Source organism: Zerene cesonia, chromosome 10 (genome assembly GCF_012273895.1).
Source record: "Zerene cesonia ecotype Mississippi chromosome 10, Zerene_cesonia_1.1, whole genome shotgun sequence".
NCBI classification, from domain to species: Eukaryota; Metazoa; Arthropoda; class Insecta; order Lepidoptera; family Pieridae; genus Zerene; species Zerene cesonia.
The window spans coordinates 1,837,618-1,864,888 of NC_052111.1; the positions used below are offsets into that span (position 1 = coordinate 1,837,618).

The following is a 27,271-nucleotide window of genomic DNA, read 5'->3' on the forward strand; positions in this document are numbered from 1 at the left end:
CAGGTTCGAATCCTGCCTCGTGATCAAATTTTTTCTATTCTTTAAAAATTTCTCATTTATAAAGCATTTCAATGCTATTAAACTAAAAATTAAGTATTGTTTTATTTTAAGAAAGAATGCCAAATATGCTTTTCAACGAAGAAAGCATAAATCTATTTTCATTATGGAATGCAAAAACATGCGAGGTTCGGAATAATGGCAACCATAACATTACAGTGGAAAAGCCGCTTGGTGTATACTATATGCGCGGAGACACAGTGTCATAATACTAATTTACATATTATATTATGTAGTATACACATTATATGGGGAGTTATCATCGTTAAACATACTATACCACAACTCCGCCGTACATTTCTAAAAATCTTATACCGATTATGTATTATGCAGTATAACATTGTAATGTTGTCTTTATAATTTAGTCTTAAGTTGTTTTAGCTGTTTAATTTATATGCCTGTTGTGTTTACCTTTTAAAGATGTGCATTTAGATCTTACTTAATTCTTATATTCACTTGATGTATCTTCTTAATGTAATACCTGTTGGTGAACTTAAAATAAGCAAATAAATAAACATGCCAGAGATCTTCACGATCATCCAGCATGCGCTTTAGGAAATTCCTTACTGCATATAAAACGATCTCAGCGTTTCCGAACCTATGTGACATGGGATAGATCAAGAGAGTACTCATTAACCGCCATAACCCTCAACAACCATCCAAGTCTTTTGGGAAGCAAAAAGAAAACTGCCTTTCACGCTCTATTGTACAACTATATAGTTCGCGTAGTTCTCAACAACCTGATAATAGATAGTTACTCAAGTGATTGTGATTGTGGCGTGAAAATCGCGGCGAGGAAGGAGGTGCTGTACCATCGCAGTTGATCTCCGCTTTCAGCCGGGAACCGGTCCGCGGATTGACCTGGACTCCACCGCTCGTCACCAGGGTACTGTCCGACTAAAAAAACAATGGAATTTATTTGACATCCACTATATATGTTACGCTTATAAATTACACACAGCGCCTCGTGGATACAGTAAAAAATCCACAACGCGTTATGGCTTCTTGTTATGGCTTTAATGAAAATGCTCACGACGCATAATGACAATCACAGAAATACTACATCAACCAACGACCACAGAGCCGGAGGTTTGAAACGGCTTAACTATAAAAGCATTTAATATAATATTATATACCTACTCTATTCATCCTTGACCTAAATGATCAAGTTGAAGATGGGGAAGCTATTGTTTGAATATTAAATACAAACGTGCTACCTTCTGCTCACAAGTACTATGTTCTAAAGGATTTATTTTGGTAAACACACGTGTCTCGTGCAATTTGCAAAATCGGTAAAAATCTAGCTGAATAAAACTAATTCAAGTTCAATGTAAGTCAGATATAACAATCTTCCTTTTATTTCTATAGATACGTTATTTTGGGAGAAAACTTAATTGTAATTTATACAAGCGAGCTTAAACTCGAATTCCGAAGCAAACTTTAGTGAACGGAGAAATTGTTGTGACAAAATTGAGGCGTCTTGGTATATTTTAAATCGATGCCAAAAGTTCGCAGGTAATTTGGATAAATTTTTCAATTTCAAACTTTCGAAGGAAATTTGCATAATGTTTTACTTTTCTGAACGATAAGACCGACTTAATAATAACATCGATGATTTAATTAAAGAATTTTTGATTACATCTCAAGCAAAATTATCATTCAAGAACTATGAAATAAACGTTAAATATACATTTCCAAATGATGGTATAATGAGGTACGTAAACTATAAAAATGACAACAATAAAAAACTAAATCTTAATCAGATAATGTCCGATTTTAATCATCTATTTATCATTCATTACACTTCCAAATATAATTGAAGTCATATTTTTAACACTATGAACAAAACTACCCAAAAAAAATCTTTCAAAGAGTAAAAAATGCTTACAGGGTAAAGTAGTAATTTTCTTGTAATATTTGTCATGTAATTATTACCTTAGTAGCGTCAGTATCAAAATTGATGCAGAGCATACGAGCCAGCCTCTGCAGCACCAGCTCGCGAATCAGCGCCGGCACTGGCTGCCCTCTCACTCCTCTACGAACAACATTACTATGTACACACACCATTATCTAGCATATCTTTGAGACTAGGATCACAATGAACCATGTTCGAAAGTTCCTGTATTGCAGAAAATATATGCTTCACAGTGGGTTAAAATATTACCTATATACCCTTAGTTGTTGTTGGTAATTAATTATATTTGTCTATGATATTAGTCTAAAATCATCTCCATTTTTCTGTCTTTCATGATATAATTATTATTACTATAATGTTTACGGGAAATAGGTCCGCGAAGTGTTCTGCTGCATCGATTTTCTGTGTACAGAATATTTACTTTTTACGCAGTTGCAAAAAAGTGAAACAATTTGAAGTTAAGTTTCATAAAGAGTATTCGCGAAGAAATTCTGAAAATTAAAAAAAAATCAACTAGCTTTGTCGGATTCAAACTGAGCTATAAACGGCTCTGTGTCACAAAAAAACAACCTTTTTTTTGCTACACGATACTCGTTTTACTGCGAATGTATAAAATGACAGAGCTCACGATACCTTGCAGCGACTAAAAAAATATAGAGTAAGTCTAACAAGTTCCTACGCGTTTCCTTCAACAATTTATTGAAATAAACTTATAAATAAGGCTATAGAAGATTGGATTTTAAACAATAATTATTCACACACTTAAAAAAGGAAATCATATAAATGTTAGAAGGACAATAGCCACGCAATGGAGTCGATATAATAAATAGTCTGTTAACTAACATCCAATCTACGTAAACAAAATCTTGCCTGTATGATATATTCAGTGTAACAACAGATAGGGAAGCTGAAAAGGAAACCAGACACGTGCTCACTCCATAGTACAGACCTGATGACAAGAGATCAATATGTGAATAGCTATTGAAGAGGGTAAAATAATTACGTGGAAATAATGAGGAAATATAATATGCGATACAAAATATTGTGCAATGATGTAGAAACTTATTGCAATATTACCAAAGTATTAAGTTATAAGAATAAGGTTTGTATAAATCCTATCTATTCTAATTTATCTCGGAAAACTATCGGTAGAAAATTTATTTTACATTAGATTTTGTTGTGTTGTTGTTATTAGAGAAAGGAATATATTGAAAAAAAAATCTATTTCTGTCTGCCTCAAAACTTTATCTGCATTTTCATAGAAATATGAACGATAATTTTATAGCAAATAATATTACTAAGCAATCATATTTCAATTGGGACAGTTAAAATAAAGAAAAACATACAGTAAAAATAATTACCATACTTACTGATTAAAGGGGTTTTTTCTGTGGGTGGTAGAGTATCCCGGATTGTCATAAGAAATACTGTCATTGATAGCAGAGCACTGATACCAAGGGTTACCTTCTCACCAGATTCCGACGGCACGTAGAAGACTAATAGAGCTGTTAAAAAATATCACTTTAATTGAATTTGAAATTATTCATATATTACTTTTCCTTAGACTAGAATACAAAAAAAAAAATCATGCAATATGTATTGTATAAATTCCCAATACATGGAATCTTAATGTTTTGTCCAAATTAGCTCTCAAAACTACATTTGCTCAGATGCTATGAACAAAACTGACCATTAAGTAATACGGCTAGTATTACTTAATAGCTTAGCTCCGACTTGTCGGCCATTTCATTTAATGTAAGCGAACGCAAACCAACAAGACGCGAACCACCCTCTTCAATCCATTAGTAATTGTGGTCACTCACCTATTCCGTTAATAAGAAGGCATGGCAGAATCAGATTGAATACGTAGAACATGGGCCGTCTACGAAGCTTTATTGCATAAGTGATATCGGGATACGGCTCCACGCAACACGAGTAGTACTGATTGTGTTTGATAGCCTCGAAGCTCACTAGGTCGAACTCGCCGTTAGTCTGGTAGTTTGTTGTATCACCTTCGTCGAATTGTTTCTGAATGTCCAACTGCAATTTTGGAAGTTAATGAAGTTTGTGTGTTTGGTTTGAGAATGGAAGATTAAAACGCGTTAAGGTGTTTATCATAGAACTTTAGAGAATAATTGCTCACATGGATTACAAAATATTGCACCTACTTCTTTTGTTTTCGAAAACGAGACAGTATGACATTTAGTCACATTTAGTGCAACTTTAGATGCGTATAACTCGTCAACGAATTGCGTTAGCAAAAATCTTTTTTAGAAACATCTACTTTATTGTTAAAGACCATCCAATCACACAATATTTTGTTAAATTTTGCCCAGTAGTTTTAACGTGTGACTCACATGCAAACAGAATAACAGAACATAATTTACTTGGTTAGAAAAAATATTTTGGGGTCTATAACATAGCAAATTGCATAGGAATCAAAAGTTATTAATCTACAGAAATGATTCAGATTTGGTTACTGTTTAAATATATGTATAGATAATTCCACAACTACACACATGTTTGTGTTGTTCTATTTAACTTATTAAAATTTATTAAGAAAATGAACATTTTCAGTCTTCAAGTCAATCCTTACATTTTCATGTATTCATATTTATTATAAATAACATCAATTGTTAAAATTTAAATACTTATCGCAATGTTATCTACGTAATGGTAAGTATTTTTATTTTTAGGGTGACAAAATTATTAATAGAAAATATGAAACACTTTCATTGCCTACGGCATTCATGACTATAAAGGTTCAGAAACTAGAGAGTAAGTGGACTTTGAACACTTAAATATTAAAACTTTCCCCACAGACTGCATTGAGATAATTAAAATCTAAAGTAATTAAAATTATTAAAATCCATTTCCTTTAAGATGAAATTTGCAAATGTAAAGTTTGTTTAAATGTCATGGATCTTGAGATATTAAATAATTAAGATTGAATACAATATAACGTTTAAACCACGTTGGATTCTAACTTATTACCATAAATAAATAAGGACTTAATTATTAGGTTATAAATGTATATAATATGTAATAATTTATTATGTTATAAATGTAAATAACAATAAATGTTTGTAAATTGTTCTCAATCTGTAGAGATATATAGTATATATGATGTCCCTATTGTTTTATAAAAATTCTTCGATACATCTAAAGCAAAACTCTCCGATTGATTACTATAAGTTTCACTCCTAATATCAGCGTATTAAAGTAACAAAATTAACACTTTTAAATTATCTGTTGTAATTTCTCTTTATTTCGAGAAAAAAAATACCATTACTATTGCTATTACTAAATAAACTACGAAAATGAGTTAATATGCGTGCTTGATATAAATGCTCCAACCGTACCTCTCCTTTCCTACGTAAACTTAAACAGTATTTTATTTAATTATACTATAACATAATAAATACACAACCTATAAGTATATGTCAAGCTACAAATTATCATATTCACAAACTCTTATAATAGTTGTCAATGCAATTATATCAGAAGTAACAACGAAAAGTCTACTGTTGTTTCTACAGTCCCTTTAATGATAAACAAGCATTTAAGAAGTGCACCAAGGCTGTATCGTGGAAATCTGTCCATTAAATTAATTTACTTTGTTTACTTACTGTACTTGGCAAAACTTTTGAAATACTGTCAGACAAACTCGCGTAGAACAACTTAAGATTTAATTTGATAAATATACGAGTGAACCGTCCCGGTTTCGGCGGAGTTTGAAAAAGTTGACAAATTTTATTCTATTTCTCTACGTGAAATAACTTACTACAAATTTGTTATGATGCTTGAATCTTTAAAATAGATTTGATACATGATTTTATACTTTGATAAATATTCAACCCAGTGGTTGATTATTATAAAAAAAAATTTATTTAACTGATTTTTGCATGCCTCCTATTCGGATTAATCAGAAAAAAATCACACACACTTTTTTTCTTTTTTTTTAGGTACCCATGCCGGCATATACGCACTTATAGTACATATAGGGCAGAATGGTCTTTTTTATAGTTATAACATATTGTTTTTATTTTTGGTTAATTACTGTTAAATATGTACAACTATAAAAAATAAATAAATATGTTGGTTGGTAAGTTGTATTCGTATCCCATGAGTATGGTATTGTCTATCAGTGCCCACTCTGCATAGCGTTTCAAAATATAATTAATATAGCATAATAGCATGGTTTTGTAAACAAATTATCACGATATGAGGAAAATAAATATTATAACGTTTTAGTAATAGTGAGCTGAAATCGATAGGTATTAAGTACACACGTTGGATAAACGTTTACTCTGCTCTCATCTTGATAATGAAGTGGTTATCTGAAAATGCTACCAATTATTGAACCGTAGTGATATTATTTAGTACATCACAAATCCCTGTATATCCGTCAAATTCATTTTGTGCTTCATAGAATTAAATGCTTTTAGAGTGTATAAAATGAAAGGGAATCTGGCGAATTTGTGATTTTGTAATTGATCGTAATTGAATTAAACAACCAAAGAAAAATAAATAATCATACTTCACACTTCATTCTTGGAATTCAGAGAATGTGCTGACGCTAATCCTTATAACTGCATTTGTGCCAGAAAAAATCTTATTATAACGCTCTAGCAAGACATCATCCATACCATTACACGATGGGCGGGCTTTTATTATCTACTTGAAAACATTTTAAATTGTTGAAAAAAATATCTTCGAGGGTGATATTTTTTAGGTACCGTAAACTACATTATGAGTAAATTTAATTTTTAAGTTTTATAGCATTGAAATGCTTTATAAATGAGAAATTTTGAAAGAATAGAAAAAATTCGATCGCGAGGCAGGATCATTCTACATTATGAGTAATTTACCAAAAATAATATTTTTTGTCAAGTATTCTATTACTTAAAAACATGCGACAACGCCACAGTTTGTTTCTAAAAAGATCTCAAATAGAAGCATGGAAACTTATCTAAATATATTTACAAATTTCATAATTAAATCATTATCAAATATAACTTAGTATGTAGCAACAAGCAATATACAACAATAAACAGCAAAGATCAAAGATATAGGTACTAGACGCATAAAAACTACGCTGTAGCTAAAGGAATTAATTAATAACTTCTCTTTTAATATATTAAAACTTTTCCTTGTAAGAATATAATTCCTTTGGGTAATTGCATCTTGCATGATACACAAACGTTATCATAACTACGTTTGCAGACGGGCTTTGAAGAATATTTATCCGACGGCAATGTACTTGCATAGTAATTAAACAAAAAAGTCCTATGTGGCTCGAGCACGCTTTGGCACGAATTGGGCCAGCTCGCAACGGGGAAAGTACCTCAACCCACAGAAGATCGGTATGAAATAGTAGCTACTGTATTTTTTCGTTGTGTGGGGCAGCCGGAGACCCGTATCCTTTTCCTCACCCTTCCCAGTCCTTTCCTTTATAATATATAATAGATTGGTGGGACTTTAAAAGGTTAAAATCGGCAATCTATTCGTAGAGATTTAAGCCCTCTGTATGAGTGTTAATGGGCGATCGTTGCATTTCCATCTGGTAAACCACCTTTACCGACGATGACATCAAAAAATAGATTTGTATGACATTATTTTTTTATACAGTTATTAAGAACTTTTTCTCTTTAATGATTTTTAAAAGTATTTTTTTAATGTTTATATTTTAACTCTTATACATCGACTGTATTATCTCTGGTAGGTAACTATCAGTTATGAAACTGTTGAGATCGTATGCATTTGGTTTTACATTTAAACTAAGACCTACTGTTGAGCTATAAGCCCTTAACCACATATCTCATAGCATTATTATATATAAATCGCTTGGCAGTCTACACCAGCCTAAGGATTAATTAGAAGTTAGTGGTGAGTGGGAATTGGTAATTTCATTATTTTGTACATCGCCTGAAGCTCATACAACCTCGTAGTGAATAGTGAAACCTAACAGAAATACCTATCTCATACCATACGTAGTAGTTCCAATACCAATTTGATAGTGTGGCGACAATTTAAAATTTGTAAATGAACGTATTAAGAAATAAATCAAACAATCATTATTATATCATTTATTACCACAAAAGAAGAGTGAAAGAATAATATAATATGGATAAAATTGAGAAAAATCTCTGCTCGTTTGTTAAACAGTTTAATTTAAAAAGCAGCAGTTAATGGATTCACTAGAAAGAGCTCTGTGGATAAATTAGCTTCACTAAAACTGCTATCCATATAGATTTCATTTAAAAGGAGTCACTATAATTTGAAAAATCTTTTGAAATGTGTGTTGTCTGTATCATTACTTAGTGACAAAAATAAAAAGTAACAATTATTAATGTTGTTTGTAAAAATAGGGAAACGTATTAAAATTTAAATGTCAATTTAATATTGAACAATTTCACATCGCTCGTTTGTTTCAAATGTGAATTGCAATTATCATATACAAAGAACGTAATTATTATGACGGTGCCCTTTTCATTACTAACTCGTATTGATGCAAATGCACAGACTTTTATTTGTCAAAGGTAAAACGCAATTCCAAAGAAAGCGAAGTAATAAACCTGAATCGTCATAAATGAGCTCTTTGTAAGTAAAGTTTAAAATTACCTAATTACCGCGATTTGTATCACAGTAATTAGGTAAATTTTTTAGCTTGCTTAGACCGCTGCCGGCCTTGTGTGGCTTTAATATGCTTTAATTTTATTATTCAAAATTTTAATATTTATTTAAGCAATCAAACTCTTCAGCTTTTTATTTGTAATTGTTTAGTATAGAATTCTAAAATCACTGCGTGTATGATTGATTCATGTGAACAATTCATTAAGAAGTGGTGACTAAGATTGAAATAAATTTATTTATAAGCAAGAAACTAAATGAAATGTTGTTATCTGTATTTCGTATCAGGAACTTTATCATCTGAAAAACAATTGTTAATTAAGTGTGTAATTGCCAGTTGCCTAGTTGTAAGGACGTTCCCTAAAGCTAATTTAGTGTCATGATTAACGAACCTTATGGGACCATTTTATTTCATTTTTTTATAATGTTTGTACATCTATGATCCTATAATAGGCGATATTAATCGCCTATCATAATATCATAAATATAATATATGAATTATTATAGTATCATAAAATGTCAAACGGGTGGATTAAATGGGAAATAAACAAAATAACCATATATCGGTTATGCACAATTATACTTTTTAAAGCATTATTAGTAAAAAAAACTAGCCAATTACCCAAATAACGTCACTGCGGATTGGGTTAAAAACCTTTTCAACTAAATACGACGATTTTAGAGTCCTGACCTATTTCTTTCAAGAGGTTAAAATTTCTATATATTGCAAACATTTGCTTAAACTCTGAAATTCTTGAATAAGAAACGTTCATTTAATTCGCAAATTAGTATTTCAATCGTCTACATTTTCAAATATTGAAATACATGAAAGTTCATTGATGTTAATTGAAATTCGTCGAAAACAATACACACACACATACATACACTAATGAAGGTAAAAAGTATAAAAATGATACATTTTCAATACGACCCTCAGAATACAGTCTTAAAAATATGTTTTCATTAAACATTCATGTGCATTCACACAATGCGCAGTGCTATCGTCATGCATGTAAGTGAAACTTTAGTACATAATCATAGAAAATAATTTTCTACGTCATATACAGTATTGAACAATACCATCAACGGTAAAACGCTATAAATCAAATAAAATGTTAATATTTGGGTCGCCCGACAACAATCAATTTTGAGTGGAATGTAAATATAATTTTGTGAGCAAAACAGTTCGGGAATACTCGGAGAATACAATAGGATTTCCAGATCGGTTTTATTAGAATGTAATAAATACATTTCATGGCAGTATTTTAGATACAAAGGAAATAATTACAATATTAATTTTATCAAGCCAAATATAATCAAAATTAAGCTTTGCAAAACAAATATTAGTAGGAAGATTTATATCTAAATATTGATTTATTTTTTACTACGATAGATAAAATTGTGTATCTAATGTTGGACTGTGTTAAAAAAAACTGTTGAAATAACATATTTTTAATATGATCAATTATTTGTCCATTGTTTTGTAGAAACAGAGATGTAGAGAGGTGTAATGTGAATGATTACATTCGAAATGACTGTTCGAATTGCATACTGAGCTTCTGCAACAGTGGAGCTATTCTAATGAATAAACAGACTGTGGACAAATACTAAATCAACCTGTTTAATATTCTCGAATATATATTATTAATCATTCATTTTCATTACATGTTTATTCATTTCACTTCTTTTCAGCAACAGTCTTTTTGTGAGACTTTTAAAAGTAAGTCGAAGTTATAAATTTCTTTCCTAGAAAATACTCTGTGCATTCAATCGTGTTTTTGATATTAAAAATGATGACAAACTATACAAATGGTTCGGTTTTGAATAAGTCATACAAAAAGTATCAAGAGCATTTTATGTTATAATATCGCCATTTTATACTATCGTCTATTATTTCCTTAAAGCTCACAGCGCTTTCCGATGCCTGAATCGAAACACTTAAACGCAATGCAGTTCGGGACTTACCTCCTCAAAATTTTCCTACGGCACAACGCTAAGAAATAATGATGCATTTACCTGAAATCCATCATAAGTCCACGACGCCCACTTCATGGTGCACAGCTGAACGTCAAAGGGGAACTGTTCAACATTTATATCGCAAACGGAGACGTAGATGCCATGGCTGAGCCACGTGACTTCGCCCGTGTTTTTCACAATCACATTGGTGTTGATCACTGCCGATCTATAGTTTGGATCAGCGCTACGAACAAAAACTAATTATAATGTTTTGTGAGAGTCGTTAAGTTCTACTGGTTGACAAATGGTCTCGGTTTGCTTGTGACGTTCACTTCACAAATAATTATAACTGAATATACAATACACTACGAAAGTGAAAGCTACCTTATCCTTTATAAAATATACATATATACATATTTCTATGTACATATGAGTATATGTAAGACAACTGAAATAGCTTACTGAAATCGGCGTTTATTCATGAAATAAATACATTTATATATTGAACTAATGATACATTTTATTAAAAGCATAAACATTTTTTATAAATCAATAAATCCCTGAGAGATTTTCAGTATTGTGTAACAGGATTACCTGTACCTACTTATGTATTAACAACTGTATTATGAATAGAATATACTTACTTATTATATAATATTATATCTGGTTTCCAAACTCTTTCGTACGGTATTCTTATAACACTGATTCCGTCAAAATCGCTGGTGTTCCATCTCAAGTGGTGGTCAGTCCATATTTGTGTTATCCAGCAGTTCGTTGTTAGAAGTTGGTCTTTTTCTTCCTGAATCAAATATAACGTATTAGTATTGTGCTACTAAACACTATAAGGCAATATAAGTATCGGAGATAAATATATATCATATTATTATAATTATATGTCTAAAGATGTTGTATGTTTTTTGAAAACGCTCATTTAAATAAATTGTTTATAGCAGTATTTTTATTTTTTTAATCATGGTCACTGGTCAGTTCTCAACGCTACAATTTCCTGAATAGAAGGCTTGAATATAAAAAATACAAACCAAGCGTGAAGTGATCAGCCATTAATTATTTGAATAGATTGAATGAATGAATTGATGAAGGTATATACATTTTAATAATAAATGTAATACCTAATAATATATTGGTATTTTCGTTGTTGTACTAAATATTTATGTTAATAACAAATATTAAAACAAACAATTGTAATTGTCAGAACTAGACGATTTAAATGGAAGCACACGGGAAGCACCAGTTTTAATAAAAAAAGGAATTATTAAAATCGATTCAGCCAATCGATAGTTATGAGGTAACACAGTCTAAAAAATACAGTCGAATTGGCAATCTGTTCTTTTTTTAAGTCGGATGAACATAATAAGACATCATCATAACATGTATGTTGCTACAATTTCAATAGAAGATAAAATAAAAGCGAATGAAATATGAAATATAGGATATGAGAATATCTGACAAATCTTTGATACAATTTGTGTACGCTGTGACATGGCATGATATACGCTTTATATCATCATATATCATATTAAGTTGGTAGGTTCTGAAGTATTTTATATATACGTTAAAGAATTGAATAACACTTTAAATCTTCAAAATTATCGAAAATTACGGATTTTTCAAACTGGGAACAAAGTGAACACTTACTATTATTTAGTGTACACTAGCTTCCCGCCTGCGGCTTCGCCCGCCTCCATATTGTTCTTACCTTTTAAACCTTCTTTGGACTATTCAGAATACACCAAAACCATGATTATAAAAATCATACCAGCAATTCACGAGTTTTAGAGAGACTAACGAACAGCAATTGAATTTTATATATAAGATATAAAGCTGTCACGAAATAATGTTATACATTAAAATACGCTTTTATTTTAAACGAATATTTCAACCTCTTCACAAGTAGCATGCGGGCCTCATACATTTGAACAATCCTGGGAATGCTCACATTAAAACCTGTGTGGAATAGCGACATACAATTAAAATAAATATCATCCACAATCCACAAATATTGCGTTTCGTTTATGACGGATTCACTCAAATCCGAAAGCCTTTAAGTATAATCTCTTTGAAAGGGAGCTTTTATATGAAAGAGTGATTGAATATGTGCGGAGTGTGATATATTTAGCTTTTTTCTCGCATTTACCTTTTTTTATCTAAAAAATCAGATCCTATCACATTACAACGCGGCACCAAATTTCAAATAATAGAATAATCATCCAAATCGATACAACTGTCGAAAGTTCTGAAGCAACAAACATGAAAAAAATACATTCAAATTGAGAATCTCATCCAGTTTTGTTATTTGAAAATTCATTATTCGAATAATGAATTTAAATCGATTTAAAATTCAAAATTGTTTAATTAGAACGAAATTACATAGTGTACTTAAACTAAAATTATATAATAATACTTGCATAATAAAAACGTCAATTCACATTACAAAATATGAGCAATTTTGAGAATACGTAACCGCATTTACCCATATCCATTAAATTTCATCCGAACCGAATGATGGAAACGATTATTCCAACAATTTACTGACATTTCAACAAATAATTTTATCATTTGCGATATTTCAAAGTGGAATTCAAGGATGCATTTTGTACCGATGCGAAGTACGAAGAGTTTACGCCCACACAGCGACCGAGTTTAAGTGAATTGTAGGAATCGGTACAACGCAAATAATTTTCAATAAAGACATTTGATACACTGATGTATATGATATACGATCGTAATAACGTATTCAGTATACTTATATGTATCGCTCGGTGAATACTAGAATTGGATATCTAGGAATATCTTGAAATTACTTCTGTGTCTTTGTAATTTGTAACTAATCTTTTCGAGATTCCCATTAATACTGGTCGTGTTTGACTTCCATCCTTATTGAAACTAATTATACTTACTTAATTAAACAAATAATCGTGTAACCGAGCTAAAATAGACGGCGATTACGAGACGGTAAATGAGAATTTTAATTCAATACAGACAGAAATGTTTACTAACGTCGGTATCAACATACTTTAGTTGTATATTTATTTCTTTGTGATCAATGAGCCTTAACGTTCAAGTTTTTGAGGCTCGAATACATTAAACGTTATGGAATATTAAGATTCTATGGTACGACTTTGTAAACGAAACTCTACGCTACGTACAAGTTAAATTATGAAATTTTACACATAAAAGTTTTCTTAATTTCCTTCGCACTTATATCGATGTGGCAGGAACGATAAACTTCAATAAAATTCCATTATAGCAAATCTGAAAAGAATTTTGAGCTGTTCTAATAATAGTTTTCATAATATAAATATAACTGAATAACTTGCATATTACATAGAGTGTAGTATATATTATCAGACAATCTAGAAAATGAAAATGCTTATATTTTGCCATTCATCGCCTATCATTAACCTTAATGATTGATATCTATGATTTTCACCCAACTTTTGATAAATGAACGATGTAGTTTATTACTTTTTTGATCAACGTATTTCAGAAAAAAAACAAAATAATCGATACTGTTTTTAATATGTCAAAATATAATATAAATAAGTCAAAAAGGTAAGATAAGGGATTTCTTTGTAAGTTGTACACAAAGAAATCCCTTATCATCTTTGTATTCAAAGATTTTACCACAATACAAATTATAATATAAAACACATTTTATTCAGTCTTTACAGTTTTTACGAGTTCAATAGAATTTGGAAGGGCGATTTTCTGACCTTACATCAGACAGAATTGAATAACAATGAAATCTAGTCACGTTTCGGTTTATTCGCAATCGTTTTTGAAATTGAACAAATGTACTAACCGAAATACGGAATTTGTGTGCGAATTGTCGTAGTGATTCTGAGTTTATTGAGTTGCGTACAGAGAATGTAATTTTCGACAGGTACGTATGAAATTAAGTAAGCCGACTGATGCGGAAATTCGTAATATCCCTCAGAAATACCTTATGTTAGCGGATGAATAATGTGAAATTTTAGTTGCGTGTTAGTTCATTTGTTTGGTGCTTCTTCTAAAATAGTATTATATAATTATATGCGTTAGTAAATCCTTTGTTTTATCGTTTTTTGTATTAGAAATTAGTCTTGCATTTGTCATTGTTGGTATTGAATATTATTTTCATAATAGCTTAAAATTTAATTGCTATAATTTTTAAACCATTTTAGATATGTATTATATTTGGAATATGCGTAAATAAATCAAACATAAGTAATCATTATTAAAAGTCGACTGCGGACTATGCAATCACATTTTCAGCTCATAAACGATAAACTAATACGTAATTAAATTAACTATAAAACTCAAATAGTAATTGTAATTGTCTCTAAACGCACTTGTTTCTTTACAGAGAAACTCGTTGTCGATGCGTTGCGTTATGGTTGCATTATATATAATTTAATAAAAGTATTAATCTTAACAAAGACATCCAGTAGGTAAATATATTAAATTTAAACAATCTGTGAAATACGTAATTTACACATTTACATTCAGATTACCTATCAGAAAAATACTGAATATAGATTATAGATGGTGTAGCAAGGAACAAACAATTATGTAATTATGTATATAAGTGTTTATGCTTTTGAAGTTTATTTATTGTACCGAGCCTGGGAATAAGTTTACCTCTATAAATTTGAGGTTTAATATAAGTGAAATAAATATGTTTCGTAAGAAGAAATTAAATCCAAAATAGTCTGCCCCTTGAAGGAGAAATTAGGATGCCTACAGCATTGCCGGCGGATTTGATGAAGATAAATTGCCTAAGCTGTTTTTAAAGCAAAAAATTATATCAGTCTATTCCTCAACGGCAATCGGCTATCAAATATTTATAACTACAATATTATACGCGTACGTTATTTTAATATGAAAACATAAAAATATATCATCTTGAAACGTTATCATTTTTATAAAGTCATAAAAAGTATAATTATGTTAGCCTATTGATAAATTGTTTTTCATAATTAATCCAGTAGTATTTAACTCATAATCTTAAATAATGATACCGTCTTATTATAAGTGAAGATAATTAGTTAAATTAAATATAAGTAACTTAAATTTGCGAACGCTTTACTATTGTATACACGTACAAAGACTGGCGCTAATTTACATTTCAGTAGATACAAATAACGAATACAAATTTTGACTAAGCGTTGATTGTTTTGTGTGAATAGACCCACGTTATTTATGATTTATTTTGTAACCCTGCGTTCTATCAAGTTAATACTTTTCGTTCAAATCTTCGCCTACATAATACCTAGGTACCTGTATCTAAAAATATTGGCATTTGTGGACTCGACGTTAAAGGCAATAAAATTAATCTGATTTTGATGGCGCTATTATAACGTGAAAGTATTCAACGTTTCTGAGATGGTAATCTTACACTTTATATTAATATTAATTAATATTTGTAATAAACACACTTGTAACCATCAGTTCGTACGAACTAATGAAATAAGCGCCAATTCAAATGAACAGTAGTTGAATTTGGAGAGTAATTAATTTATTCGTTGACAGAAATTACTCCAATTCGCCGTTTATTAAACGGGTTTTGAGTTATTTGACACAAGGTGAATGTGTTTTAATAGCTGCTTTTAACTCAAACTAAATCTATAAAACTCAATTGCACTATGCTAAAAACTTTTGGATGTGCGAGCAATAAGTTATACATTTTTCTGTTAAATTTCTAGTTTAATCGAATACACGATCTTTGGTTTAAGGGGTCGAGGGTTTGAGACTGTGTGTAGCAAAACTAACATTGATTTTTCAATTCATCTGCTCCTTAAGCCCACCATTTACCGAAGGTATCTTCACCAAACCGAAATGTCCAAGAACACAATGTTCTTAGTTTGTCACATATTGTGACATCTTCCAACACGCACTTGGATAGTTAGTGGACTGTGGTCTAACCCTTATGGTTATCGGATCGGTGCAGAGATAACACAAAATATGCTTATGTTGATATTTATGATGAAGTTATAATTTTTTGTCCGTATATATGTTACCGTAAAAACCCCTTTTCCGTTACAACGCGTTTTAACTAATTAGAAGTTGCAACTACACGCTTTTATGACAACTAACTCTCACTAGAGAAAGCTGTAACACATATAAATATAAATTATCAGAAAAGCTATTGTAATATAATTTATTCCCATATTTAAGTTAGTAAATTCTCTGTCACAAAATTTTCTAAATATTTTTTATAATCTGCAAAATTTACAACCATAGAGATCCTGTAACCTTTTCATTTAAAAACGAATTTTTTAGGATGATAAATGAGTTCCTTGTTGCCCAAATAGAATTTTAAAACTTTCCCCAACGTAAGTACTTTTGTTATAAAGCTTGCGTTTAATTTTAATATCTTATTTTTGTATAAAATTTTTGCAACTAAATTGCCTATCTAATTATTTTATCATGGGAAAAACTGATAACTATACAATTGTGTACTAATTACTTAGTTAGTAAATCTATACTTATTAAGTATTATATGTGCAGTGCAAATGCGAATATACAATCATTAAAGAAAATAACTAAAATCCTACTAATATAATAATGTGTGTATAGATGTGTGTGTGTGTGTTTGTTACTCTTTCACGCAAAAACTACTGAACCGATTGCAATGAAATTTGGTACGTAGTACGATACGGACTTACGAGGGTGATACCGCGGGGCGCAGCTAGTTGAGTAATAATTCTCACTTTAGCGTGCTACGATACTATTATGTATTCTTCGATAATACTTACAACATCAATGATGTGGTGTAAGGACACTCCAAAAGTCACCAATAAAGGGTGCGATGAATTTTCTACGGGTCTCACTGAAGGGTCATATTTGTCCATTAGATGCCGGACCAGCTGGTACTCTTCATCGCAAGAAAATGCACCTGTAAAACATGGGATTTGTAAAAACAGTCTACATATAACTTATTTGTTTTCTTTCCTCGAGTACGAGTGGTTAAACCATCACGAATCCTAAAAGTTTGAATACTTTAGATAGTAGCACCTATCGTACACAACATAACAAATACTTTATTACCCTCAAACAAAGAGACGCAATAGACGAATATAAATCTTACGAAAAAGGAAAAGTAAAGTATCAAAACAGGCGGTCTTAAATTAAGAAACGATATCTGCCATAGCGTATGTTAATTGTACCTATACTTATTTATGTATGTCAATAGAAAAGTATGAAATCTTCTTTATCCTACTTATATTATATATGCGAAAGTTTGTAAGTATGTATGAGTGGATGTTCGTTATTATCTAACGCGAAAACAGCTTATCGTATCAATATAAGATTTGGTACACAGATAGATTATAGTCTGAATTAGCACATAGGCTACTTTTTACCTGGTTACCACGCGGATGACGCTGCGGGATTCAGATCGTAATAAATAAGCTAACAATACCTCTATAGACGCTAAAGCGAGATCTGAACACTGAATTTCGCGTTTAGCATATATATTATGTTTACCTCCATAGTATTTTTCATGAAAACCGCAACTTATGACATGACATATTTTACAATAGACTCCTTATGACACGTCATTTATCGTTGTCGTCAACAAGCCCTTTAAATTATGGTTATCCTTTGAAAATACTGTGAAATACGGGATACGCAATATAGCTTTAGAACACCTTCAACAACTGTTATTATTTATATAAAAACAGGGATTTGCTTTGTCAAGTTAAAATATTTGCAATATCACTAATGTTTCATGTTTAATATTCTCCATTATATTGCTGACCTTAGCTTTTATTAAAATAACTAGCCCTGCGAGTTGCAACTAGCCAAGTCCAAAGACTTGATGGATATTAAAAAAATATTTATGTACTGAATACAGTCTTTTTATTATATTGTTCATTTTAAAGTCAATTGACATAACTTCTTACGAAATACGACATAGCGCTGATACAAATCAATTAATTCTATTTCGCACTAGATATATTGTTAAAATCTAACTATTCTTATATCAGGGAAACTTCCGCAGGAATATAATGAAATATAAAAATAAGAAAAGGGAAAGTATAAGCGCAAAATTGTTTTTATATGTTTATTAAAGTAGCAAATATATTAATATTATCAACAACGCAGCGGTGGCCTGCTCATGACATTTGGTAAAACGGCAGTTTAAAGGTACCAATGAGTACCACATCAAAGGCTTAATTAATTCTTGTCCACAGTACCACACTAGACGTAGAGAACTTTGATCCCATTGGTAATATATGAAAGAAAACAATGGATACAAATATTTATTTATTTACCATAAGATACACAATAACTGTGAATTTTGTTTTATATTACAATATTATTTAAATACTAGACGCCTGTCGAGATTCCTGTCTTATCCCAAGGGTGCATTTAATTGGGATAAAAAGTATCCTATCACCGTAGTTTAGGTACTTTAGTGATTGCATAGTTCTGTTAAAAATTGTGAAGGTTAAGTGGTATTCTGTATTTGACAATATATTATAATTTCAAGTGTTCTTATTTTTAACCTTAAAAAAACCAACAGAATCTGAAATCTACATTCTACAGCATTTGAAAGTTACAATGCGTGCAATTTTCAATTTTTTTTTTTTTTTTTGTTTTCTAAAGAACATATTGAATTTTATGAGTAAGTATACTTAAAATTTACAACGTCCATTTTTACAATAGAAAATAAAAATTTCATAGAAGATACGTGTTTGTATTAGGACGGCTAAAATTTTTATTGTTATTCTTTCAAGTGGCGTTTTATGCAGGGTTCTCTGCTCAGTAACTATAAAACTAGAGTAACTTATCACTTACCGCTTTATGGAGTATAAAAATTATCTTAGCTAGTACATGAAACTATTGAAAAACATAATTTACTTACACCAGCTCATTAAAATAAGTTTTACAAAGAGATTCAATTAGTCTTTACGGTATAAAATCAAAATCAAAGATAGCTAATTAATTATTTGAAGTTTGTTGCACCTAAATTCTAACGTAAAATGTATTCATTATAACGTCGAAGAAAATTTTGTATTGACAATTCTCACAAAAATAAATCTTGATTTAATATTTATTGTATTTTCTAATCTAACCACACGGACACGTAAAACTTGGTTAAGCCAGTTGGTATTTTATAGGAACTAATTGAAACCCAAGCCATTTCTCAACAATCTCAAAGCAAAGATTCAGAGACTTAGAAATTGCCTCTTCCCAGTGTAAGTGCCTTTAAATGTTCTTTGTTCATTGTACAAAGAACAAATAAAAACGAATTTTATAATTAAAATTATTATTTATTGTCGAAACATACACAATAACGATTTTGACTAACGAAAATGACGTTTTTTATTGCAAATATAATGCAAAGAATTAAGTATATTTTTTGCATTTTCATTTTTAACTAAGCATTACACTTCTAAACGAAAAGGGTTGAGCAAATTAACTTTTTATTTGAATAAAACATCAAATCGAGCAGGCCTACAATCATCTACATACTTTATTTGAAGGCTGGCTTGAATAATATTAACTGCTTTTAATCAGAAGTTTTTTTTTCAGTTCTTTGTCCGACATTCCTAGATGTTATACCATATTTATATATGTTTATTTCGTATTCATGTTTATGTGCCTTAATTATTTCTTAATAAGAACGACAAAATTTACAATTGAAATTTGACGAAAATTAAGATACTATAAATATATTTAGTACGTGTACTACATCAAATCGAATTTTAAATGAAAAAGAGATAGTTTAAACAATCAGTGAATTTTATATGCAAGAATACAAAATCATTAAAACCAATCATAAAGCCTTTTTTATTCTAAATTATTTTGAATTATTTAATATATTTAGTATAATTTAATAAGTGAATTGTGAAATACGTTGGAGATAAATTGCTTCGTATTCCTACATGTCTTCACTCGCGTGGCCGGCCAAAATTTAGCCTATGTGTTAATGCAGACTATAATCTATATCTGTACCAAATCTCATACAGATCTCAACAGAGGTTTTTGGGTGAAAAAATAAAAATCTCACCCACATTATTACAAAATTTCGCGTTTATCATTACATAGTTATACTAGATCCATTGCAGACCTTACGACTCTACAAATGGATTTCCGACTAAAAATTCGGAAGGGAATAAGAACGGATTGTCTAGAGGAATAAAGGATAGAGGGGAAAAGGATATGGGCCTCCGGCACCCCACTCACCGAACGAAACACAGTAGAATGCTATTTCACGCCGGTCTTCTGTGGGGGTGTGGTACTTCCCCGGTGCAAACTGGCCACATATAAAAGTCGCTTTCTCTGTTTCTCCCTTTGTCCCTATATATACTTAAATCTTTAAAACTACGCAGCAGATTTTGATGAGATTTTTTTAAAGATAAAGTTACTCAAGAGAAAGGTTCATAAGTATAATAAGATCTTTTAAACTACTCCGAATTTAACGCGTGCGAAGCCACGGGCAAAAGCTAGGACTATTATTTTTTAGTGTATTTACACAGATAAATTATGTTTAGTACTTCTTATGTACTTACTTTAGGGTAGTGAAGTATTGGTAGATACTAGTATAATATTATATCATCTGTGGTCCAAACTATTGCACAAAAAGTTAATATTCAGGCATTTTTTTATATCATTTTAAATTAAACGATAAACTGCAGAGTCTCCGTGATCCAATTTGATTGACGTGACAAGGGTCAATAAGAACAAAAATAACCCTTATGGATATGTTTGAAAGACTGTCCAAGTTACCATCATATTATATTAGTAAATACGAAGTTGTTAAAATAAATATTATGTTAAGAATGAGCATATACAGCAATAAATATGATATGATTACTATGTATTTAATATCTTCTCTATTTCTCAATAAGAAATTAAATTCACGTATGAGAAAAGAAAATTTACGGTATACCTTCGCTTTCATAATAAATAAAATAAATTCTGTTTCATACATTCTTATTGAAACGGATAAGTTTAATTAGAATAATTTCTAATACGCACGGAATTTATGGAATTTAATTCAGAAATAAGTAGGGAGATACCTAATTATAAATCATATTAAAATACTATTGTCAATTCTAATACAATTTCCTATTTAATAAATTATGAAAGGAGTCTGATTAACCTATATAATTTATCAATGCTAACATGCCATCAGAATAAAAATAAATTGTTATAAATTTTTACATCGTTTCAATACTATAATCTCCATTAGTCAGTAAATAATCTATTTCCTTTTAATTAAAGGGCTCACTCTCATACATTTTTGATTCCACTGATTCATTTACTTATTCCCACTCAAACTCAAACTCAAACATTTATTCTTTCAACTAGACTTCTTATAGAAGCACTTTTGAATCGTCATATTACACAGTTATAACATTTACCACCGATTCGGAAGGCAGAGAAGGCTTTCTACAGAGAAGAGCCGGCAAGAAACTTTGTAGGTTCTCTTATAAAATAATATAAATTTTTCATTTTAATTCTACTTAATATGTAACATGTACATAACAATTGTGCCACTAGTTCCTGTATTACAAATATATTCAGGTTAGTGAAAAAAAAGCCAGTCTAGTATTCTATTCGTGGATTTTAATTTCTAAAAAAGGAAATCTTAAAACCAGAACTTACAAACAACTTTAAATGTACAAAGACTCTCGTGTGCAGTATAAAGCATTCTTTGTGCATTTTCTAACGCGACACTTGTACTTTTTCTGTAATGCTCGTGTCTAGATTATGTGGTCTTGTACCAAGAATGCTTGAAATTTTAACGGTGCCATTATGAGACTTGTCTTATTTAAGCAACGTTATAGGAACAATATAATGATAGAAAGAATCACATTAATATTATAAATGTGAAAGTTTTTTGTTTGGATGTTTGTCCGTCAATCAAGCTGAAACTACTGAACGGATTTTGATGAAATTTGGTATACAGACGGGGTATGAGCTGACTTGGGTGATAGGATACTTTTTATCCCTATTAAATGCTCCCCTGGTGTAAAACAGGAATCTTGATATCCGGTCGAAGCTGGGACGAGCGCCTAGTTTGTAATAAACATGATATATATATATATATATATATATATATATATATATATATATATATATATATATATATATATATATATATATATATATATATATATATATATATATATATATATATATATATATATATATATATATATATATATATATATATATATATATTACCTACTTCATTAAAACCTATTAATTGTCGGTGGTATCTACTTGTACATAGAAATGTCAAATTGATAAATGTTCTTAAGCGGGAAAACTGTTTCATTTGTGTATTTGCTAGCCATATCCATTTCCTTGAATTCATTTCATTGAACGTTCGCATTCTTATTAAGTAGGTATTTTTCCGTATTATTTGTGATCGAATGATTACAGAACTTTCAAGAGCGTTTAATTTAATTATTATCATTATATTTTGGGCCAAAAATTTTAATAACTACTATGTACCACTACAAGAAATCTTATTTCTAAAATTTTTATTTTTTTTCAAGAATTTTAACACTTCATCAATAATAATAGAAATTAACTCACACACTTCATTGTCGTACTGTTTTTGTTTCATACGGTTTTTTGGCACATGAAGCTTAAAATACGTAGTTATTAAGTTATATAAGTAAAATATAGTAAATAAATACCTTTTAAAATGAAAGGTGTAAGGATCCAAATAAACTTTAAAATTGTTAGCCACATATTCATAATAACTGCCTTGTATAAACACGGTTTATTATGCGAAATATAAATGTAAAACAAATCCTAAAAAACATATTAAATTTAACCACTCAATAGAAAATTTACGCAATAAACGCACAAGTTAATTCTTATAACAAATTTTAAAAACAACACTTCCTTTGTACTGGTAATTATAGAATAGGCAATAAATTCGGTATAGCCTTAAAACATATTTATGTAATAAATTGTTTATGACGTTCGTAAAATGTGATTAACGGAGCGGATAAAAGTTGATGTTTGCGTGAATGGCGCGCGTGCTATCTGCCGCGGCTTCTGAAGCACTGAACGCTAAGCTTGGGGCCTACGAGTAACGTGCTACGAGAAATATGTATGCTTTATTTTAAGGTACCTTTAGTTTTTTTTAACGTAGGTTCACATTTGACCTCACCCTGGGAGTAAGGAAAGTGATAAAATGTCTCAGAAGGTCACGTCTAGCTAGAAGGTAGATGTTAACTCGCTAATTACCTCCTTTAAGGTAATTTTTAAAACTTTGTCAATAATTTGATATCGAAAATTAGCTTTAAATTAGTTTTTCCATAAATAACTCGTAAACTCAAAACAAAACTAAATACCAGTCGGTTGAGCTGCTTTTGCGTTTTTATTTAATTCCTTCAAAGATTCTACGAAAAAATAAAAAAGGGAGCTATTAGAAAATGTTCTATGAGCTCCAGAGCAAAAAATCGAGATCCAATTCTTATGTGGACCAATGTTAAACACTTCTTACTCCACTAAAAGAAAAGATATTTTGACGTGACATCGGAAATAGCTTTCGAGTGCCATTTGATGGGTAAAGATGAGGTAAAGTCAACATTGTAATTTGTAAGTGCCAATCAAACTTGCACTTAATCGATTTATTAAGTAACTTTATACTGATTTATATTTATGGTAATTTATATACATATAAATTTATCTCTGAACGATTTTTAGGGGTAGGCGAAGTAAACAACCAAGCCACTTACCGATTTTTCGGTACCTGCATTTGCAGTTAAGCGCTATATGCTCACGTGGAAACGAATAGTGGGGTTAACTGCGACATTTAAATGTATCTTTTGAATTGTTACAAATGTGCGAATCTCTACCTTTACATACTTTTGTACATCATCTCATATTTGATTCACCACTTCCTTGGTACAGTGGTTAACGTGAATGTAGAACCCAGGATGGTTCGATTCTTATTTAAAAATATCGATTTTTCGACATAAGTCCGATGACCACTACTTGACAAACGGTTTTTTTAATCTGAACTGTATTATTTGATAAAGAACTTCAACAATTTTTTATCCTACTAACCCTACTAATATTATAAATGCGAAAGTTTGTAAGGATGTGTGTGTGTTTGTTGCTCTTTCACGCAAAAAATGCTGAACCGATTACAATGAAATTTGGTACGTAGACAGCTGGACAACTGGAATAACATATAGGCAACTTTTTATCCCGATATTTCTACGGGATACGGACTTACGCGGGTGAAACGGTTCAAGCTTTAAACGGCGGTTTAAAGCTTGAACGTTGATACCGTTTTTATTAGAGATACCGAGACTACAAAAAGAGTGTTGCTTTGATTTTCGAGTTTGAAAGTCTGCGAATAGATACTTTTCTCTGTAACTAGAAAATGTGGACGTGAAAATGCACGTTTGAAATTCTACTGATCAAAAGAATTACTTAAATCATTTATTAACGACGTTCCGAAAAACTAAAGAGGTTCTTAATTCAACTACGTATTATTTACTTTTTTATGTTGTTACTCGAAAACTCCGGCCGATTCGTGAAATTGTTTTTGTATTTGATTAAAAATTGTTGTCAATTGTCTCATTTTAGAATCTGCAGTGGTACCTGCCTCCCCAGAAACGTCGATGACAATTTTTGTCGAATATTTTTCCAAAACGGCCAACTAAAACAATTTTTGCATCCAATGCATCAATTTTTATTAAAATCCTTAAGTGGGTTATTTCTTATAAGCAGTTGGTTCTTAAATGTACTTACTTAAAACTATGTACGTATTCCAAACCGATAAACCTTGTGGCAGTAAGGGAAGTAGAAATAAGTCCTTGGAATCTGTATTTAGTGGAAAATACGAAGCATCGCGACATAATAACGCCCTAACTAGACCCATCTATTACAATTACTACTTAGTTACCTTGCAATACAACTCGCTCAGCCCAATTAATATTTTCTAATTGTATATATAAGTAGTCAATTCCAGTAGAAAAAATATGTCTCTTGCATTGAACGATCGAAACGAACATAACACTCAAAAACTCACAAAATAAAAAGTATGCTTGATATAGCAAGTTGTGATTCAACCTTTTTTAAAATTTAATTCGAATGCGGTACGGAACTCGTAGGAGTAAAACCTAAATAAATTTGAAATGAGGTTGCTTGAAGAACAAAGGCAAGCCGTGATCATTTTAACCACATCAGTAGCTACATATATAGAATAATGTTAACTTATTGTCTTTTAATGTGGACACTTCCTTATCACGATGCGGTTATCACACTATTAAATGAAATTCCGCAAGCCACTCACATTGCGAACTGAGACAGCTCATCGAACTCAAAGCAGATAATTACAATCAATGCATGTCCGTAATTTGGTAGCATTTAATATTTGGATAACATTATTACAATATCGATGTTTATTTTGTCTCTAATTCTATTACAACAAAATAAAGTGAATATATAACAAGAACAAGAAGTAATGTATTATCGGCGAATATTATGCCTTAATTATATTATGTTTTTGTTATATGTAAAACAATAGTTTTATAAACATTTATCGAGATATCAAATAAGGCAAAAGAATACCTTAGTATCGTTCAAAGCATTCAAAACACGTTTGTGCGGACGCGCTAATGTCAGGAACGACGAGACCTATTTGAAAAATTATCTCAGTGTTAGACAGTCTATTTATGGAGAACACTATACCATCATATACGAGGTTTGTGAAACTGCGAAGCGAAGGTATAATTATGTACCTATACCTATTTATATTTGTTTTTATAAATATGCCATCTTAAGAGAATTCAGTATTGAAAGCAAAAAAATACAAAGCGTATTTTTATTATACATACGCTGAAAACGTCAGGTGTGGTGGGTCTCGGTGTTAGACGTTTTATTGGGTCTTCCAGCTGTTGCATTCGTAATTTGCATACTTTCTATAATTCGCTTTCATTTGTGTCGGTATTTTTATAAAGTAATATATGCGACTAATGGTTTAAGGGAATAGTCTCAATCAATAGGTTTTAAAGTCACTGGACTCAGCTTTGTAGTTTTTTTGGAACTATACAATTAATTCCATCAACCAGAACTCAAATAAATCTTTGCAAACTTTTTTTATTATATGTACAACAATAGAAATATAGTGATTGTACAGTTGAATTTTTATTTTTTACGTCAACCATTTATACAGCCTCCTGTTCTTATATCCGATGTTTGTAACCGCATTATATATCTATACAATATGTAGCTAGTTATTATTTTGCTTTTAAGTGCAACCTTTCAGATAAATTAAACCATCAAAATTACCCAATTCACCTAGTCGAAACTTCTACAACTTTCAATTTCGTTTTTCTCTCATTTGAATTAGACACGCACTTTACATACACGCAATAGTATAAAATTTATTTTACTTTATATTCACTGAAATCTAATAAAAAAATTATTAATGATTTAAATTTTCTGCAAGGTAACTAATATACTTAATATTATAAATATAAGTTTAATAGATTAATCTAATTTAAAAATAATGTAAATTTAATAAACCGTTTAGTATCTTCTAAGTAAAACGTATAAGCTAAAGATTAACTAATCATGTTTACATCAAAATTGGCACGATCTCAATTGGGATGCTAATCTCGCACAAAAGCTATAAAGTAGGCATAAAGCTACGTCTATTAAGCACGTATGGTACTTTTTCTTAAGTAGCCGTGGTACTTAACAAGTTAATAGGAC

At 30.5% G+C, this 27,271-nt stretch overlaps 1 protein-coding gene across 2 annotated transcripts in view; it reads right to left on the reverse strand.

Moving 5' to 3' along the window:
* Positions 1-23,585, reverse strand: part of LOC119829505 (neuronal acetylcholine receptor subunit alpha-10-like) — a 27,084-nt gene extending 3,499 nt beyond the window's left edge. The window contains exons 1-8 of one of the 2 annotated variants that reach the window (XM_038352048.1): positions 23,227-23,585; positions 17,320-17,459; positions 11,206-11,360; positions 10,622-10,805; positions 3,796-4,012; positions 3,343-3,477; positions 1,993-2,090; positions 870-954 (exon numbers count right to left, since the gene is read on the reverse strand). In XM_038352048.1, coding sequence (XP_038207976.1) covers positions 870-954; positions 1,993-2,090; positions 3,343-3,477; positions 3,796-4,012; positions 10,622-10,805; positions 11,206-11,360; positions 17,320-17,459; positions 23,227-23,287 — 1,075 coding nt within the window. In that variant the 5' untranslated portion in view covers positions 23,288-23,585. Of the gene's footprint in view, positions 1-815; positions 955-1,992; positions 2,091-3,342; positions 3,478-3,795; positions 4,013-10,621; positions 10,806-11,205; positions 11,361-17,319; positions 17,460-23,226 lie in introns of both variants that reach the window. The other variant, XM_038352047.1, reaches the window with a different exon arrangement.
* Positions 23,586-27,271: the final 3,686 nt, after the last annotated feature.